We start from the raw sequence: 15,535 nt of genomic DNA, 5'->3' as shown, positions 1-15,535 counted from the left end.
GCAAGCGGTACCGTTGAGGTGTGCGTAAAAGTCCGATTGTACGTGCGGTGCGTACGGCCCACGTAATGGCTTTATAATTAGTTGTTCGCATTTTGATGCGTAGGCAGTTGTCTATGTCACGTTCCTGTGCTTATTCACGATCGCTTGTCAGAATGGCTGACAAGCGGTCCCAGTTCGGACGGTCATAGTTGTTCCTGTCAAGTAACTCCGGTCGATAAACTGATTTCTTTTCGGCTCAATCCACCCCGGTCTGCAATTGACGAATGTAACCGGCTCCTTCTTGTAAACGAAGTGCTTACTGCTGAGATGGTGAGGAGTGAACTGGGGAAAGATGACGAATTGCTGAGTCGAAGTCTGGAACTAGATAATGCCGAGTAAATAGTTCTAGCGCCGATACAGGAGAAGCTGCAATAGAGCAGTGTGGACCGTTGTTTATCGTCGCAGGAGGACATACCCCTGCGTGATTAGCGCTGATATATGGAACAGAGGCGAACAATATAGACCATATATCTACTTTATTCCTACACGCCGAAGTATTATACAAGTGAAGTATTGTACGCATAAACCCTTATCCTACTTCTCTCTGCTTTCTAACCGAGCAACAGCATGGTGTAATTCTGCGACGCGATTTCCAAGCGCCATAAACACTGCATATTCTTCACGCAGAGCTCGAAGAACACCTTCGGCTCCTCCACCGGCAGACTGACCTTCTAAAATCTCGCGCTCCAGTCCGCCAACTGCGTGGTCAACGTCCCCAAGTACACCCTTACAATCAGCTATCTTCTTTTCTAATTCAATCGCATATCGCTCAAAGTAAGCAAGAAGTGGGTCCCCCGGTGGCAACCGCGCACCAGGAATTCGAAGCTGCTGAAGTATCTGTATGCATAGCTGAGCATCCTGTGTCGCTGTATCAACAATCGTGCGCAGCGACGTCGTGGAGACAAGATCATTTGATAGCGCTTGATGAGTTGTGACAAGTTTTCGCATGACGACTTCGACGTCCCGCGGAACACTTTGCAGCTCATCCTGCCAAGAATTCTTCCGTGCCTTCAAGTCTTCCGATATCTCGGTCTGCTTATTTATGTAGTTACTAATAAATCATGATTAGCCGAGCAAATAAGAGACTGCCGGCATAATGCTACTCACTCTATTTCATCAAGCTCCTTCTGTGCAGATTCTGGCAGATCGCTGTACCGAGTCAGAGATGTGATTTGCTGTGGAGCCTGCGGTTGTTGTTGCTGAGGTTGTGTCGCAGCAACGGGCTTTCCAAACAACGACCCACCTAATGGATTACTGGTTGCATTAGGGTTCGCACCGAAAGTGCCGCTCAAAGCGATGTTCGTACTTCCTTGCGGATTTCCGAACAGGTTCGCACTGGATGTCGTTGGTGCTGACGGATTTGAAAATAACGATGGAGCACTCGTAGTGCTGGTGTTTGCCGCGGCAGACCCTCCAAACAGTCCAGTCCCAGTTTTACTTGTCGTTGATGCCCCAAAGAGACCGGTTCCTGTGTTTTGCGCTGCAGGTGCAGTTGCTCCAAATGAAAAAGATTGGGCGCCGCCAGTTGTGTTTGTCGTCGACCCGAATAGACCACTTGTGTTTGTGGTAGCAGCCGTCTTATTTCCAAATAGTCCAGTGCTCGGTTGGTTTGTCTGCTGAGTAGGTGCGCCGAATAAGCCAGTATTAGTCGTGCCAGATTGTGCCCCGAATACTGGTGTTGATGGCTTCGCGGACGAGCCAAATAAAGATGTTGATGGCTGATTCTGTTGCGGAGTTGAGCTATAAACAAAAATTAGACCTCGTTACTCCATATATATAAGAAACAGATAAACCCTACTTACAACATAGCTGCTATTTTGAAACCAGCAGCTTCAAGAAGGTGGAAATTGCAAAAATTTTGTTTTGTTGATGCTCTCTTTCAAGCTCACTTGATGCAGGTTCAAGTTTGTCCCAAGATGCACTTGTTCAGTTAATCGACTACTTGCTGTGACGCGGTACATGCAAAAAAACCTCCTGCATATATGTGTAAGTTTGAACGTATAAGCATTAAATAAGACCAATCTTAGTAGTTATGATTTATCTGCATAGGCCTCACGGCTCCAACGAGGTAGAACGCTTAGTTGGGTTCGCAGTCGTCGCGGCTAGCGGACGACGCCGTCCCGTTCGAGTGATCAAGCTTGCAACGTAACGGTTTACTCTGATTCCTGTTAGATTGCGGAGATTTGCGCTCTCTGGACTGATATACCACTCTGGACTTCACCGGACTGTCGTGCACCTATCTTGCCGCAATTATCTGTCACCGTGGCCATCTTAAGTCGTTTATCGCGTTGTCATCTGTCTGCGAGGATACTAAATTTTAACCTTAACTCTTCTACAACGACATTTAGAAGAACCATGGCGTCTCTGGGAATCGAGGATGCGAAGCGGTTAGCCGCATATACGGCCATTGATACTCATTTCCCTCCCAACGCAAAAGTTGTTGGCATTGGTTCGGGATCAACTGTCGTGTACTGCGTCGAGCGCATTGTACAGAAGAAGGCCAAGGGAGACATACCGGCTGACACGATTTTCATACCTACTGGTTTCCAAAGCAAGGAACTTATTATTCAGGGTGGATTAAATTTAGGAGCCATTGACGGGTTAGTCTAACAATGACTGTGGATTAAGTTGTGTTGGAGAAATTGCTAATGACTGCTCTAGATATCCCGTTCTAGATGTCGCATTCGATGGTGCGGACGAAGTTGATCCCGCGCTCAATTGCATCAAGGGTGGCGGTGCATGTCTCTTTCAGGAGAAGTTAGTTGCTCAGTGCGCCAAGAAGTTCATCGTCGTCGCCGATTTCCGGAAAAACTCGATAGCTCTAGGCCTGCAATGGGTTCAGGGCGTGCCGATTGAGGTCGTCCCTCTTGCTCACGCTCGTGTGCGACAGGACTTGCTCCAGATGGGCGCCATTACGGCAACTCTTCGTTTGGGTGGAAAAGCCAAGGCTGGTCCTGTTGTCACAGACAACTGCAATGTTATCATCGACGCACACTTTGGCCCAATCGCGGATCCAGTGACCTTGGCACAGAAAATCAAGATGCTTGTCGGAGTTGTTGAGGTCGGTCTTTTCATCAACATGGCGGATGCGGCGTACTTTGGCAATGAGAACGGAAGCGTCACTGCGAAGTTCAGTACTGGCGAGGTCAATACGATCGAGTGAATTGGTCACGCTGTAGGGTGTGGTGTTTTATTTAGTACTATGATTGATGCCAAGTTTAATTTATAGACTGGAGTAAATGTCCGTCCAAGTCTCATTAATTCACTCCAATAGCATTATATACAAGTTGCCCTTGATCCGAAATACTCCCGCATAGCACGATAATAGTATGATAATATAAGCATAAGTTATTGCTGGTACAAAACAAATCCTTGACTATCACGTAGCACTAACGTGGTGTAATCCACCTCAGGATCGAACTCTCGCCATATGCTAGCGGGAAAGATATGCTTGTTTTTCTCGTACCATGTGCGATGCACGACTTTAGTACGTTTAATATCTTCGTCCTGGTTTTCGAAATCAAAGAGGGGCCCGGCTTTAGTCTTCACCTTATTAAGGACGAAGTAATAGAAATCATAATGATGTGGGATGATAATATTGTCTTTGACAAACATAATGTCGTCAACAGTGCCTCGATGAAATTCCTTCCTCCCTTTGCGTGTCCGGTCTAGCATGACCCAGATTTGGTCGCCCTTCTTGATGGTAACTTTGCCAGGAACGTACGTACCGTCGAAATAGCAAAACTGAAGGTGCGCTTTTTCCTCTTTGATTTCTTCTTGTCTTCGCAAAAATTCTTTCCGCAGTTCTTCTCGCTGTTGGCGCTCCCATTCCTCAGTCTCCTTTGCTATCAAGAATGACGTATCAACTGTTGGATCGAAGTTTCGCCGTTTCTTGATAGTATGCTTGTCGCCATTCACGTTTTCGTCTGTTTCGTCACGCTGCGGGCTCTCTTCTTCGTCTCCATCTGCAAACGAAAGCTTTGACTTTTGCAGGCCACGTTTCTTCTTTGGCCTCTTTGTCAACTTGCCATCCCTATCAGACGCGCCATCACTTCCGCTCAACGTTGCGTCACTGTCATTCCGACTAGTGGCTGGGTCGTCATTTCTTCTCTTGGCCAATAACTCCTCCCTCAGCCGCTTCAGCTTTTCCTGATCTATAAGCCCAACTGTTTCGCTCTTGATCACGTCTTCGACGGATATAGACTGCAACTCGAATTCGCGCACTCCAGAGGAGGAAGGTGAGGCACCGCGGAGAAAGGCGTCGGCTTGGTCTACTTGTTCTTGTTTCTGGCGGGTTAAGGTTGGGACATATTGTTTGCTTGGTGGTCTTTTGATATTACTGGAACTCATGATAATTGTCGGATATCATCATAGTCGCATAAATAGAGTGGCGATGGGAGGGACTGGATGTGAGTAGATGATTTATCCTCGAGATCAAATTTCGTACTTTTGGTGTTCTATAGACTTGAAAACAGAGTGGCATATTACTATAGTTGTCTGCAATTGGCACCCCAACTTAAAGTCATTTCAAGCACTGCGCTTCATGAGCCGCACGTCAAAAAATTGTGCAACACCCATCGCAACCCGACTTCGGCCACCCAGCAATCGGTCGCCGCGTCCCGGCTATTGCCACTTACCCCGTTTCCGAAGATGTCCACCAAATTGCGTCTCCGGGACGACAAGCTCCTAACTCACGTGTACGATGTCCTGCACTCTGCCGATGCTAAACGGTGGCTCCGACCGATTCCTGTGTCTGCGTACTTCGATTCCCTTCTACGTCCTCTGCCGGGTAGCACCGCCGGACAATATGACAGTCCGTACCATTTTGGTTCGCCAGTGCCGGAATTCAAGATACGGCCGTCAATGAAGATAGCGGAATACCGCAACGTGATGGCGTCCATAGCCCGCGAAGATTCCTTCCAAATATGGCTGTCGTACCTCGCATTACGTGACTACTGCTTCAAAGCTCGAGAAGAGAGGCCGGACGCGCACCTTGACAGGTCCGTGTTCACGGCAGTTTATACATCGTTGAATTTTCGTAATTTGATAGGGTTGACAGGTGAGGAAGTACGGAGGATGAAGATGAAGGATGGGATAAAACGATTTCAAGGCGTGCGGGTGAAAGCTTCGAAACCGATTAGCCCGAACTTGATATCGCAGAAAAATAGAAAATCTTTGTATGCATTTCCCAGTGAGAAACTGGAATTTTTACCGGCATCCAAGTCGGCAAAGTATATTTCGACTACAGCGAACGTGATCTCCCAGTTTTGGGCGAGGCTGCATATGGTGCGGAACGATATTGAGACGCTATTTGGTGCGCTTTCGAGAGTGGAGTTGATGCATTGGTTAGATAGTGCGCGAGCGGCGGGGTCCGCTGTTGCTACAAAAGAAGTCTGGCAGCGGATTAACGACGGGTTGAACTCGCAGACGGATGATGAAAATGGTTTGGGGATGCCGAAGGACGTGTTTGAACACAAGGATGCTCCGGTGACTGCTATGTGGAATTCATATATTGCTAGTGTTTGCCAGACCAGTACCAGACAGCTGAAGCGGGTTAAGAACTTTGGCAACGTGCTCAACACGGAATCAGATCCGATCAATGTGTTTAAGGATGCCGACTATAAAGAGTGGTTGTTGGATTACATCAGAGAGGACTACGAGCAACTTATTGTGCGGGACTACGACAATCCTGACAGTTCTCCTGACGGCGACGCTGAGACTTCCATTTTTGACAACGTCGATGCAAAGTCCCAAGTCCAGGTAATCGCAACCCAGTTACGAGTCCTGTCAGCGGAAGCGATGTTATTGGTGGAACGCATGATCGCAGCGGGAGTGCTTCCGAACGTCGTTACGTACGAAATCTTAATGCTAGCATTTGCAAAGTCGGGAATGCTGGATGCTGTGCGGATCGTCATAGAAACTGTGTGGCGGATATCGTTGGACGAGGATATTCCGATGCATGATAATGTGCGGGTTGGCTCGCGGCTGTATCCCACGCAGCGGACATTGATGGCTGTTTATAACGCGTTTGCAGCTAACGGAGAGCCGAATGAAGGCGAGAGATATATTGATTCCATGCATGAAAAATATATGATCCGCGGTACCTCCGATTCTTTGAACAATGTCAGAGACAAATGGCGTACGGTAATCGAGGTACAAAGAATAGGATAGGTTACGAATCATTTTAGAAAATATGTACGATAGAATATGCAACCAAGCGGTGCAGCAAACATTATAATCTACTACTCGCAAGTTACTCAAATATAGGTGATTTCTGGTGACTACTGGCTGTAAGCGATTCCTCATGGAACGCCTGTGCAAAGTTGCCATCGAGAATCGACGCTATAAGATTGGCATAATTATTATCCTAATCCTACTCTGGCTAGCTGATTTCCAACTTCAGTCTAGTTTAGTGACTAAGTCTCACGAGTCAGACACTGTACTAAGCCGCATCTAATCGCGGCTCGAGTCAGGGGTAGACAACACCACAGAAATTTCCGCCTTAGAGAGCGTTCGAGGTCGAATCAGTTATTAGTTAAGCTCTCTGCTTACTACGTCCGCCAGCTACGGCTAGGGCTGTTGACGATACGATATCGGCGACTTTTTTGGCTACGAATACTATATCGGCGAAATAAAGGGCCTGCCGATATTAGTCGTAATTTTATTCGCAAGATTATGAGGCTAACTATATAGTGTCGTCGCCGATATTTGCGATACGATATAGGCATTAGAGTCCTTGACAGTTCGATTAATGTTACGCCAGCATCAAAACTAGAGTCAGCTCGTGTATTCAGATTTAATCGGCTGGCCTATGCTGAAGTGGCATGCAGTGGGCGGGTGTGCGGCAGTAGCAGCGCCGCACTAACAGGGGCTAATCTTCAATATATTGGTTTTCTGCAGGCTACCCATCGTCTGCACTTCTACTTGTCTCGCCCTTTACCCTCACACCAAGCTGCGTAAACTTATTGCATCATGAGTCTCATTGACAGTGAATCCGATCGATCTTGCGCCTGCGGTCAAGTAGCCACGTGGCAGGCGATGGCGATGTCGATCACCTCAAGAGAAGGAGGAAAAATCACCGAGACCAGACAGCCAAGTTGTATAAGGTCTACACGAAGTTCCGCAAGACTCATGGCCAAGAACAACACTGTCCAAAGGTCACAGCCAAGATGGACATTATCCAAGGAGCCACAGCCAAGGAGGACCCAAGGGAGAGTGAGATATCCGAAGTGCTCGAAATTCTCCGTGGTCCGCTACCTGGTGACTCCTTGCTCGAGTTCATAGTCTCCGAAAACGGTTACAAGCAAATCATTGAGGAGAGAGAAAAGTCCAACCGAAAGTGAGGTCTAATTTATTCTGTTTCATCACTATGGATGTTGACGTCCACTATCAGATATAGCGTATGGTAGGATGGCGAGTCTCACAAAGTCACAATCAATTGCTGTCGAAAGCTATCTCCACGAAAGCACGAGCCTGATGGTAATCAACAGTATGGTGGATGAGGCCGTAAGGGTGATGCGCAATGCCGGGGTAAGCGATCACGTTACCTTGAGAATACAAAACGCTGGACACTTGACAACTTCAACCACCTCTCGCAGAAAGTCACACAAGGAGCCGGATGGGCTCATTATATTTAAAGACAGCGAATGGAGAATTTCTAGCAGAATTGCTTTTGAACTGGGATTTTCACAGTCGTACTCCAGCCTGCGTCAGGCGACTATGTGGTGGATCGAGAGAAAACAAGCTACTGTGGCAATGCTGCTTTGCCTGACGGAGATTGGCAAGAGTTCTTGGGCGGCTATTCGGGTGTTTCGGACCATCGAGGACCACTATGTGGAAATCGATGTATACGGTATGGAATTCAACAGACAGCGGAGAGAAGAACATCGCCCACTGGGACCGCTAGAGTATAATGGGTACAAATGGTTTGGAACTCTCCGTGATGCGTTCTTCGAGATTTATCAAGAAACTGATGCCGGCATAGTGAAAGATTAACCAGTGGTAAGTTCCATGACACAAGCTTAAAACGGAGTTCTATTCTCTAACATATGAAAACAGCACCTCGTCAAGGATGGAGTCGACGTCACTGACTTGATTCCGCGTGATTTGACAGTCAAAGTGGGTGACTTTGTTCCCCATAGTTGGCTAAACGACGATGTTGTCAGACGATTAGCTGTCAACTTTCTCCAACCGCAGACATTCATGGAAAGTCTATCTAATGCAATCCTTGCCAAGTTGAGGAACATTAACACTATTTGCATGCTTCGTCAATCACAGATTCTAATATATACTTTTCATTCTTCACTGATTGTCGATCCTAAGATTGTACAACGCCACTAGATACTAAATAGTGATGGTCACCGATTAAGACAAAAATAACTCATTGAAAATTGAGGTGCTGTAGAAATTGAGTGTCGGAAATTGTATGGTTCAGGTTCGGGGGCTGGGCGACGTCGTAAGTACCGTGAGTACCTCAGGCCGGCCCGTGTTTGCTCTATAGCTATATCTCTCAGTAAACCACACCTTAAATAGATATCAAGGCTATTCTTCTCTCGCCCTTCAACAGATATCTATTCCCAAGATACTTCGTTGGTTTTTCGGCTATATTCCCTCCCCTCAGGGAAAGCAGCATCGGAAAATCATCTTGAAGTCAATGAAATTCACGACATTTCAGAGCAACTTGCTCACCATAGCTGCTTCTGCTCCTTTCATTATTTGCATGTTAATTCTTCTCGAAGAGCTCCGACAAGTTCAAGGTCCGATGGATATTCCCAGTCATTGCTTCACTCTGGCTCATTCCCAACCTAATCGTCCTCATTGCTCTCCCCGACAATGCCAACCGATGGGTCTACTTCGTTCCGCTAGCCCTCATTGTCGGATATCCTTACTTCCACCCGATCATGATTGCAAGGGTGTCACAAAATTATAACGATCACGAACGCCGTGCCATCTCTATCGCCTGGGACCAACATCTTCGTGCAGCGCGGCAAGATCGCCGGATCCAACATCTTCCAGGCCCTTGACGAAGGCGTTCTACAGAATCGGAATGGCAGCTGGGAGCGCATTGACCTATCGCAACGAAGATATTATGATACACTTACTCGAACCGGTACTGGAAAAAATGACGCCGGAAGATTACGAAGATTACAAACTCAAATTTGTCTCAATTGTTCTGACTGGATAATGACGAAATGCAACATCGTTTATCGTTTGAATAGAAATGCTAATTAAAAACTTCAATCTTTACGTTAACGAAAAATGGTGACACACCCTGCGGAAGCGGGTATAAAATAGGTTAAGAAATGTGCACCTTGTCGAGCCGCACGGTCCTCCCCGCACTCACTTCTCCATATTCAAGCTACGTGGAAATGTATCATTTTTGGGAGTGGGGGAAGCGACATCTCCGAAACACCAGTTGCCAATTTATTCCGGGGTGAACGGAGAGGTGAAGTATATATAGATCATGATTTCTTTCCATCTCATCGGCCAGCTAATCCGCCATGAATCGTCCAACGCTACGCAGCTTGAAGAACCTTTACGCCATAGCTTCGCTGAAGACCGAATCTGCTGGATTGACGAAGGCCGCAGGCGATATCTCGTCAGTGTTCCCATCGCTTTCCGGCATCGACGTACAGCCGCTTCCCCAACGATACGCGGATCTCCAGAACAGCCTCGTTTCTGGCAAGGAACGGTGGATTGTGCGTGAGTGGACTCGGTTACTCGACAGCTTGGAAACGGAGATACAGGAAATCAAGGCTCGGGGGTTTGAACCGGATTCGGTTGCCTGGCGACACGCAGTTTACTCTTGGCCCACATATCGACGGTGGATCGATCGAACGCTGGGAAGATCCCGAATACGCGAAGGTTTATCACCAGATTATGAACGGAGATGGATGGGAGTCGTACAATGCTTTTGACTACGCACATCGTGTTGACGCAGTCACAGACATGTATGGTGCAGGCGGAGCATGTTCAATGTTGCGCATGTTCCAAGGATGGCTAGCGATGCCCAAGCCTGCTCCTGGAGAAGGAACACTGCGTGTTTACCCTCTCCTGCAGCAAGCTACCGCGTACACGATTCTCCGACCCTTTTTCGACGCCCAGACGGCCACGAAATTCACGGCGCCTTCCCCCTCCTTCCCGAATACTGCTATCGGCGCCGCACAGGAGCTTGCACCAGAAACTCATCCCCATTTGGAGCTTGAACACACAATGATCCCAATCCCGAAAGTATATCCCGGCGATTATGTTGCCTGGCACTGCGATACGATTCACTCCGTCGACCCGCGTCATGACGGGAAGTCTGATTCCTCGGTGTTGTACATTCCTGCCGCCCCAATGAGCATCCCGAATCTCCAGTACCTCGTTCGACAGCGGACAGCATTAAGGGCATATTCTCCACCTCCTGACTTCCCTGATGCTGGAGGTAAAGGCGAAAGTGGGTTTGTGGGTCGCGGCACGGAAGCGGATTTTACGTCCGCGGAAGGATTGAGGGCGGCTGGTTGTGGATCTTTGAACTGGGATGTTAAGGATGCACAGAGCCCTGCCGAGCTAGCCTTGTTGGAGACAGCAAACGAATTTGTATTTAAGTAGGACTCGGATGGCCATGTTTGCATTAACAGAGTTAGGCTGGTAGTAAATTCAGAGTCTATGGGAAAAATAATGTGTGCTGTCTCGAAAAGCCGGTTTGTCATGAATCACACCGTACCTGAATCCGCTAGTTCTCTCGGCTTACGACTCTGTTAGCGGGCTGAGTAGTAGTTGCTGAAGTATTGTAGGCGAACTGGAATTTTTAAGCTGTTAGGTGGAATATTCTTGACATCGAGAACCCTTTCCTGCCTCCCAGTAATTTTGTACTCTACCTCGAAATTCGCTCCCGCAGCATTTATACTTCCATCAGCTCACGTGCTGCCACTCATTGCCCCCCTGCCGACGCATCTTCCAAATCTAGTTTTCCATTCCGAGTTGGGTTCACGTATTCATACTCCTGACCAGAGACCGACAAGCATTAGGACAACTCGCGTCGCGTTCGCGTCGCGGGTAAGGGCATTTTCAACATCAATTTTACAAGCATCGTAGCACTGGAACAGCAAGTCGTGGGGGCCGAATTGGGCGGTAAAATCAACGGGTTAGGATGTCGGCAACAAGACCATTAACCGGCTTTAATATATGCTGCACAGGCGTCGAGTCGGAGCTAAGGGTAATGATGATAGCAGTTGTGGACTGGCGCACTCGCTGACCGCAGTCATTGCAGAACGAGATTCTTTCAAAATCGCGGAAGATGGGAGCTACGCACTCATTGGATCTTACATCTTGTGTCACGCATATGATTGTCTCGTCTTCGGATACACCAAAGTACGAGTACGCAATAATGAAGCGGCCAGATGTGATTTTCCTCACAACTGAGTTCGTGTCGCAGTTATACGACCGCTGGATAGCAGGAGACGACATCGACATAGCTAAGAGCATCAAGGAATATGGAGAACGGCGGATATTCGAGGGCTTGACTATTTCGTTGAGTAATGTCGTCGAACCAGAACGGACGAGGTATATCAAAGCGATCAATGAGAACGGAGGCAAATATCAGTCGACTCTCGTTTCCGGGACTAAATTGCTTGTTATTGATCGTCCGGAGGGTCAGAAATATAAATTTGCGCTACAGAGGAAGATTAAATTTGTCCATACTATGTGGCTGGAGGCGTGCATTAAGCGGGGGGCTCATGTTAATTTTTCCTACTTCGAGCTCGATGTTGGTGATGACTCAAGACGCGCAAACTTGGAGATGCTGCCGCGCAAGGTGGCTGTTCAGATGTCGAATGATTCTAAGGAAAACAAGGAAAATTTTAGTGCTCAAAGCGTGAGAGCAACCTCGGAGGTGCGGACTAAACGTCCAATCTCTCGCGTAAAGCGCACACGGTCAGACAATGCTTGGAATTCTATAATGGATGAGGTAGGTCCAGATTCTATGTCCGGCGTGGCGGATAGTGTACGAAGCAACGACATGGGCCCATTCGAGGTTTTGAGAGAAGGTGTAGTAGACCAGTTAGAGAAGACGTCACCTATCATTGATGATGAGGCGAACGCTGAGGAGCGATTATTTGAAAACATGGTATTTTTTTTATATGGATTCGATGAGGAAAAAGTCCGGAGAAGTCAGCCTTTCATACTTCAACGTGGAGGCCGAATTGTATTTTCACCCGCAGACAAGCCAACGCATGTCGTCGTTCCTTACAACCTCGATCCTAAATTGCTGTCCAACGTACCGGAATCCTCAGTTTTGGTGAGCAATTGGTTTCTTGACCAATCAATACATTACAAAGAGCGACGACTACCGCCTGGATGTATATATTCAGCCTACCAAGGACACGCGTTCAATTCTGAAGGAGCACGTGATTTTCGTGACAAGTTGATTAGCATATCTGGATTTTCTGGAATGGATCGGACACACATCGAAAAGTTTATTGTCACACTTGGGGCCAAATATTGCGATACACTGCAGGAGGACCGAGATTTGCTGGTGATCCCGGGTAATTTATATCGTGCAATAAGCACACCAAATTCAGGCACAGCGACAGCTAGGTTATTCTCCGACAAGATGAAGTTCGCCAAAATCTGGAAAGTGCCAATAGTTCCTGATGAGTGGCTTTTGAATATGAGTCAGTGGCCTCGACTAAAGTCAGAGTTGAGTAATCCGAAAATGTTGAAGCGGCCTGCCGAAGAGGTAGTTAATAATGAGGCTTCGTCAGCTAGGAAAAGAGCTACAAGCGAGGACACCAAAGATCAGAGAAAACAGCAGGAATCCCGACTTCTAAGAAGGGGAGCTGGCAAAGATAAGTAGTGTTCCTTGGTCGGTTTTCAGTGTATCATTTATGGTTGTAGAGTACAACATTTTTGGAGTTTTGGTTATAATGGATAAATTATTATAGTAAAATGTAATGAATGCATATTCTGTCTTATAGTTAACCTTCTGATTGCATTAAAACATTTGTAAATTCAATACCCAATACTCCATTAACGCTGAGCCAGTAGACCTATGCCAAGTACACATACGTGTCACCACCCTGCCTCTCCATATATTCCTTCTCGATCAGCTTCTCAATATTTTTCTTAATATCCCCGAGATCCAGTGTTCCTCTGTTCTTAGTCTGTTCAATTGTCTGTTGAATCAACTCCACATGTCGAATTGTCTTCCTTGACTTCATGATACGAATAACACATGCCTGGATCTCATACTGACGATCGCGCTTGACCTGATCATGCGTATCTTTATTCTCTTCAGGCGTCTCCTTTAACTGAATTTGGTTGATTCTCAAACGGTAAGCCTTTTCTTCGAACTTGAGATTTACTCTGAAGCGATCGCCTGGGCTGACATCCTTACCCTTCGGGTCCTTGGACAAAACACGTATTTTACCGCACGCGAGCGATTGCAGCGTTCGTACCAACTCACGGTCGTCGAGTGAAGTCGCCGCCTTCACCTCTTCGTAGGTGAGACTCTTCCCATCGGAAACGTCATTAAATAGTAAAAGAACAACAGTCTGGAACAAGCTCATGCTCAATTCCTTCTTGCCCTTTGGCAAATCTGCCTTCACAACGCAATGTCCAAGTGAATGTCTCCACGTTAACCGTCGACCGGACTGCTTCGTAAGATAGAATGACTTGAAATTTTCGAGAGCTTCGGCCATATGCGGTGGAAGAACAAGTGGCACATCTGGATATGAGGGCCAGAAAGCTTGTGAGAGGGCGTTGACGTATAGATCGATACCCCCATCATTCTTGTTGGTCACGTACTTACTGGTCTTAAATGATGTCATGAAGTCCTTTGACAGTTCAATGTCCTTAAACATGCCTTCAAGTTTCTGAGTGAAGCCAGTACCACATTCGGTCTTCAAACGCGAAAGCATACTGCGCTCTGCATCGTCACTGGCAGACTTGTTAAGCAGCAGTCGTTTGGCCAAATCTTTCTTGTAGAACGCTTCAAACACGTCTTTGCCTTGAATAAAGCGGAAGAGTACAAGAACGCGGTCCATACGCATTTTCATCTCATCGTCCTCCATCTCTTTGTTACCGACACGAAGAATATCGTCGATATATTTGGCAATCATCTCAGCTGGGACATTCTGACGCTTGTTAATGAACAAGTCAAAGCTCTCGCGCATGGCGTTGTCGAACGAATCGTTGTGCTTAAAAGCATTTTCCATAATATTGTCCAGCTTGGCCTTGAAGGATAATAAGGATGACACCATGATGGCATCCTTGGAAGGCTCCATAACTAGCTTCAGACCTTCCCGGCGGATATATTCCGACCAAGCAGCAATCAAGATCTTTTCCTGATCAACTTGTTCAAATAGGTCATACATTTCGGATAGACTTGGGATATCATCTACATTAAGAAGATCGTCGAAACCACGATCGACAATTGTCTGAACCTCGTTTCGCACTAGCTGATTCTTAACAACCGCAACAGCCTCGTTTCGAGTGGCACGATCTAGACCGAAAGAGGTTGCTTGCTCGTTCTCAAATGCTAGACATTCGAGGACTAACTTGAGATAATCTGGTACGGCTAGCGATTCAACATGAAGATTGGCAAGGGCACCATAGTGTTCACTAGTCGCCGCAATGAATTGCGGATGGAAGGTTGACGTATAAACACCAAGCGTCGAAATCATGCGGACAACGTTGCATATCAGAGGAACCTGGACGGTTTCATGGGATCTGTTTCGCGCGAAATAAATTATTAGACTAGCCATAAGATGCGGACCAATGACTGCGTTTTCAACGATGCATTTTCGAAACAATTCCAATCCAGTATCCCTGCAATCTCTTTAGCTCCGACTTTGTCGACGATAAGCATGCCACCTACCAGATAGATTTCTCACCAGGCGCAGTGAGGAGATAGCTTCGGTCCATGAAGAAGAATATATTCCGAATTAACCCAAGTTGTGTCGACCATCGCGTCCACACTCTTTCTACTATATCCGCCATGTTGTTCGTCTTACTGGTGATACCCCCGCCCGCCGCAATGACCTCAACTGCTGACAACATCTCCCGCTCCAAGAAAACATTGATGATGTGGTTCTTCATTCGGAGTTTGAGATTATCCCATAACGCTCGACTCTTGTCTGCCCGACACAGATGCTCGACGCCGCGATAGAGCAGCTCGCAAGAGGTAGTGATTGGTGCATCCTGAAATATGCTAACCAAAGCCGCATTCAACGCATCCCAAGTTGTATTGAAATACTGCTCTGATACAGGAGGCGGTAGAGTAGCATTTGCGGGAACTAGTACGAGCTTGCGCACACTTCCCTGCCCCGATAACTGCCGCTGACGCTTTGGCCGCTGCGCGGAAGACAATCGCGAGTTGGACTTGCTGACAGTAGTGGATTCAATGGACAACGGAAGTCCTCTGGATGGGAAATTCTGGAGCATTGTAGACAACATATAGTTGTAGATGTGAGCGATGGAGATGTGGTGTATGAGTACGTGACCAAATTACGTT

The 15,535-nt window shown here is 47.2% G+C and overlaps 8 protein-coding genes across 8 annotated transcripts; 5 read left to right on the top strand and 3 right to left on the bottom strand.

The window, feature by feature from the left end:
- Positions 1–332: 332 nt before the first annotated feature.
- Positions 333–2,140, bottom strand: V1513DRAFT_185651 (uncharacterized protein). Its single transcript, XM_066894296.1, has 3 exons — positions 1,842–2,140; positions 1,147–1,779; positions 333–1,090 (listed from the first exon to the last, which is right to left on the bottom strand). The coding sequence occupies exons 1-3, from the start codon at positions 1,844–1,846 to the stop codon at positions 574–576; spliced, it is 1,155 nt and encodes a 384-aa protein (XP_066751994.1). The 5' UTR covers positions 1,847–2,140; the 3' UTR covers positions 333–573.
- On the top strand, positions 1,988–3,356 carry V1513DRAFT_449789 (ribose 5-phosphate isomerase A-domain-containing protein). The gene is made up of 3 exons (XM_066898729.1): positions 1,988–2,025; positions 2,089–2,639; positions 2,701–3,356. The coding sequence occupies exons 2-3, from the start codon at positions 2,395–2,397 to the stop codon at positions 3,200–3,202; spliced, it is 747 nt and encodes a 248-aa protein (XP_066751993.1). The 5' UTR covers positions 1,988–2,025; positions 2,089–2,394; the 3' UTR covers positions 3,203–3,356.
- On the bottom strand, positions 3,295–4,511 carry V1513DRAFT_185649 (XAP5, circadian clock regulator-domain-containing protein). Its single transcript, XM_066894295.1, has one exon. It carries the CDS (start codon positions 4,387–4,389, stop codon positions 3,388–3,390), a length of 1,002 nt encoding a protein of 333 aa, XP_066751992.1. The 5' UTR covers positions 4,390–4,511; the 3' UTR covers positions 3,295–3,387.
- Positions 4,512–4,689: 178 nt separating this feature from the next.
- Positions 4,690–6,210, top strand: V1513DRAFT_426789 (uncharacterized protein; the record flags this gene model as incomplete). Its single annotated transcript, XM_066896188.1, has 1 exon — positions 4,690–6,210. One exon carries the CDS (start codon positions 4,690–4,692, stop codon positions 6,208–6,210), a length of 1,521 nt encoding a protein of 506 aa, XP_066751991.1.
- A 998-nt stretch (positions 6,211–7,208) lies between these two features.
- Positions 7,209–8,379, top strand: V1513DRAFT_433022 (uncharacterized protein; the record flags this gene model as incomplete). The annotated part of the gene is made up of 3 exons (XM_066896428.1): positions 7,209–7,378; positions 7,449–8,022; positions 8,098–8,379. The coding sequence occupies 3 exons, from the start codon at positions 7,209–7,211 to the stop codon at positions 8,377–8,379; spliced, it is 1,026 nt and encodes a 341-aa protein (XP_066751990.1).
- Positions 8,380–9,810: 1,431 nt separating this feature from the next.
- Positions 9,811–10,632, top strand: V1513DRAFT_382962 (uncharacterized protein; the record flags this gene model as incomplete). Its single annotated transcript, XM_066895128.1, has 1 exon — positions 9,811–10,632. A coding segment is annotated over one exon (822 nt), but the record flags the coding sequence as incomplete, so codon positions are not given.
- A 241-nt stretch (positions 10,633–10,873) lies between these two features.
- On the top strand, positions 10,874–12,992 carry V1513DRAFT_418388 (uncharacterized protein). Its single transcript, XM_066895891.1, has 2 exons — positions 10,874–11,239; positions 11,294–12,992. The coding sequence occupies exons 1-2, from the start codon at positions 11,174–11,176 to the stop codon at positions 12,875–12,877; spliced, it is 1,650 nt and encodes a 549-aa protein (XP_066751988.1). The 5' UTR covers positions 10,874–11,173; the 3' UTR covers positions 12,878–12,992.
- Positions 12,950–15,534, bottom strand: V1513DRAFT_418384 (Cullin family-domain-containing protein). The gene is made up of 2 exons (XM_066895890.1): positions 14,900–15,534; positions 12,950–14,850 (listed from the first exon to the last, which is right to left on the bottom strand). The coding sequence occupies exons 1-2, from the start codon at positions 15,475–15,477 to the stop codon at positions 13,071–13,073; spliced, it is 2,358 nt and encodes a 785-aa protein (XP_066751987.1). The 5' UTR covers positions 15,478–15,534; the 3' UTR covers positions 12,950–13,070.
- Between the last annotated feature and the right edge of the window lies 1 nt (position 15,535).

The sequence above is a fragment of the Lipomyces chichibuensis genome (assembly GCF_038497645.1).
Source record: "Lipomyces chichibuensis strain CBS 12929 unplaced genomic scaffold V1513scaffold_32, whole genome shotgun sequence".
NCBI lineage: Eukaryota > Fungi > Ascomycota > Lipomycetes > Lipomycetales > Lipomycetaceae > Lipomyces > Lipomyces chichibuensis.
Note: the sequence above shows the minus strand (reverse complement) of the source record. Positions and strands in the feature narration are given on the sequence as shown.

Coding starts and splice junctions, on each gene's coding strand:
- V1513DRAFT_185651 (XM_066894296.1), bottom strand. Junction 1,091..1,146: donor AAGGAGCTTGATGAAATAGA/GTGAGTAGCATT, acceptor ATGATTTATTAG/TAACTACATAAATAAGCAGA.
- V1513DRAFT_449789 (XM_066898729.1), top strand. CDS start 2,395: ATGGCGTCTCTGGGAATCGAGGATGCGAAGCGGTTAGCCGCATATACG. Junction 2,640..2,700: donor AATTTAGGAGCCATTGACGG/GTTAGTCTAACA, acceptor TGACTGCTCTAG/ATATCCCGTTCTAGATGTCG.
- V1513DRAFT_185649 (XM_066894295.1), bottom strand. CDS start 4,389: ATGAGTTCCAGTAATATCAAAAGACCACCAAGCAAACAATATGTCCCA.
- V1513DRAFT_418388 (XM_066895891.1), top strand. CDS start 11,174: ATGTCGGCAACAAGACCATTAACCGGCTTTAATATATGCTGCACAGGC. Junction 11,240..11,293: donor GCGTCGAGTCGGAGCTAAGG/GTAATGATGATA, acceptor CAGTCATTGCAG/AACGAGATTCTTTCAAAATC.
- V1513DRAFT_418384 (XM_066895890.1), bottom strand. CDS start 15,477: ATGTTGTCTACAATGCTCCAGAATTTCCCATCCAGAGGACTTCCGTTG. Junction 14,851..14,899: donor CCTGGTGAGAAATCTATCTG/GTAGGTGGCATG, acceptor AAGAGATTGCAG/GGATACTGGATTGGAATTGT.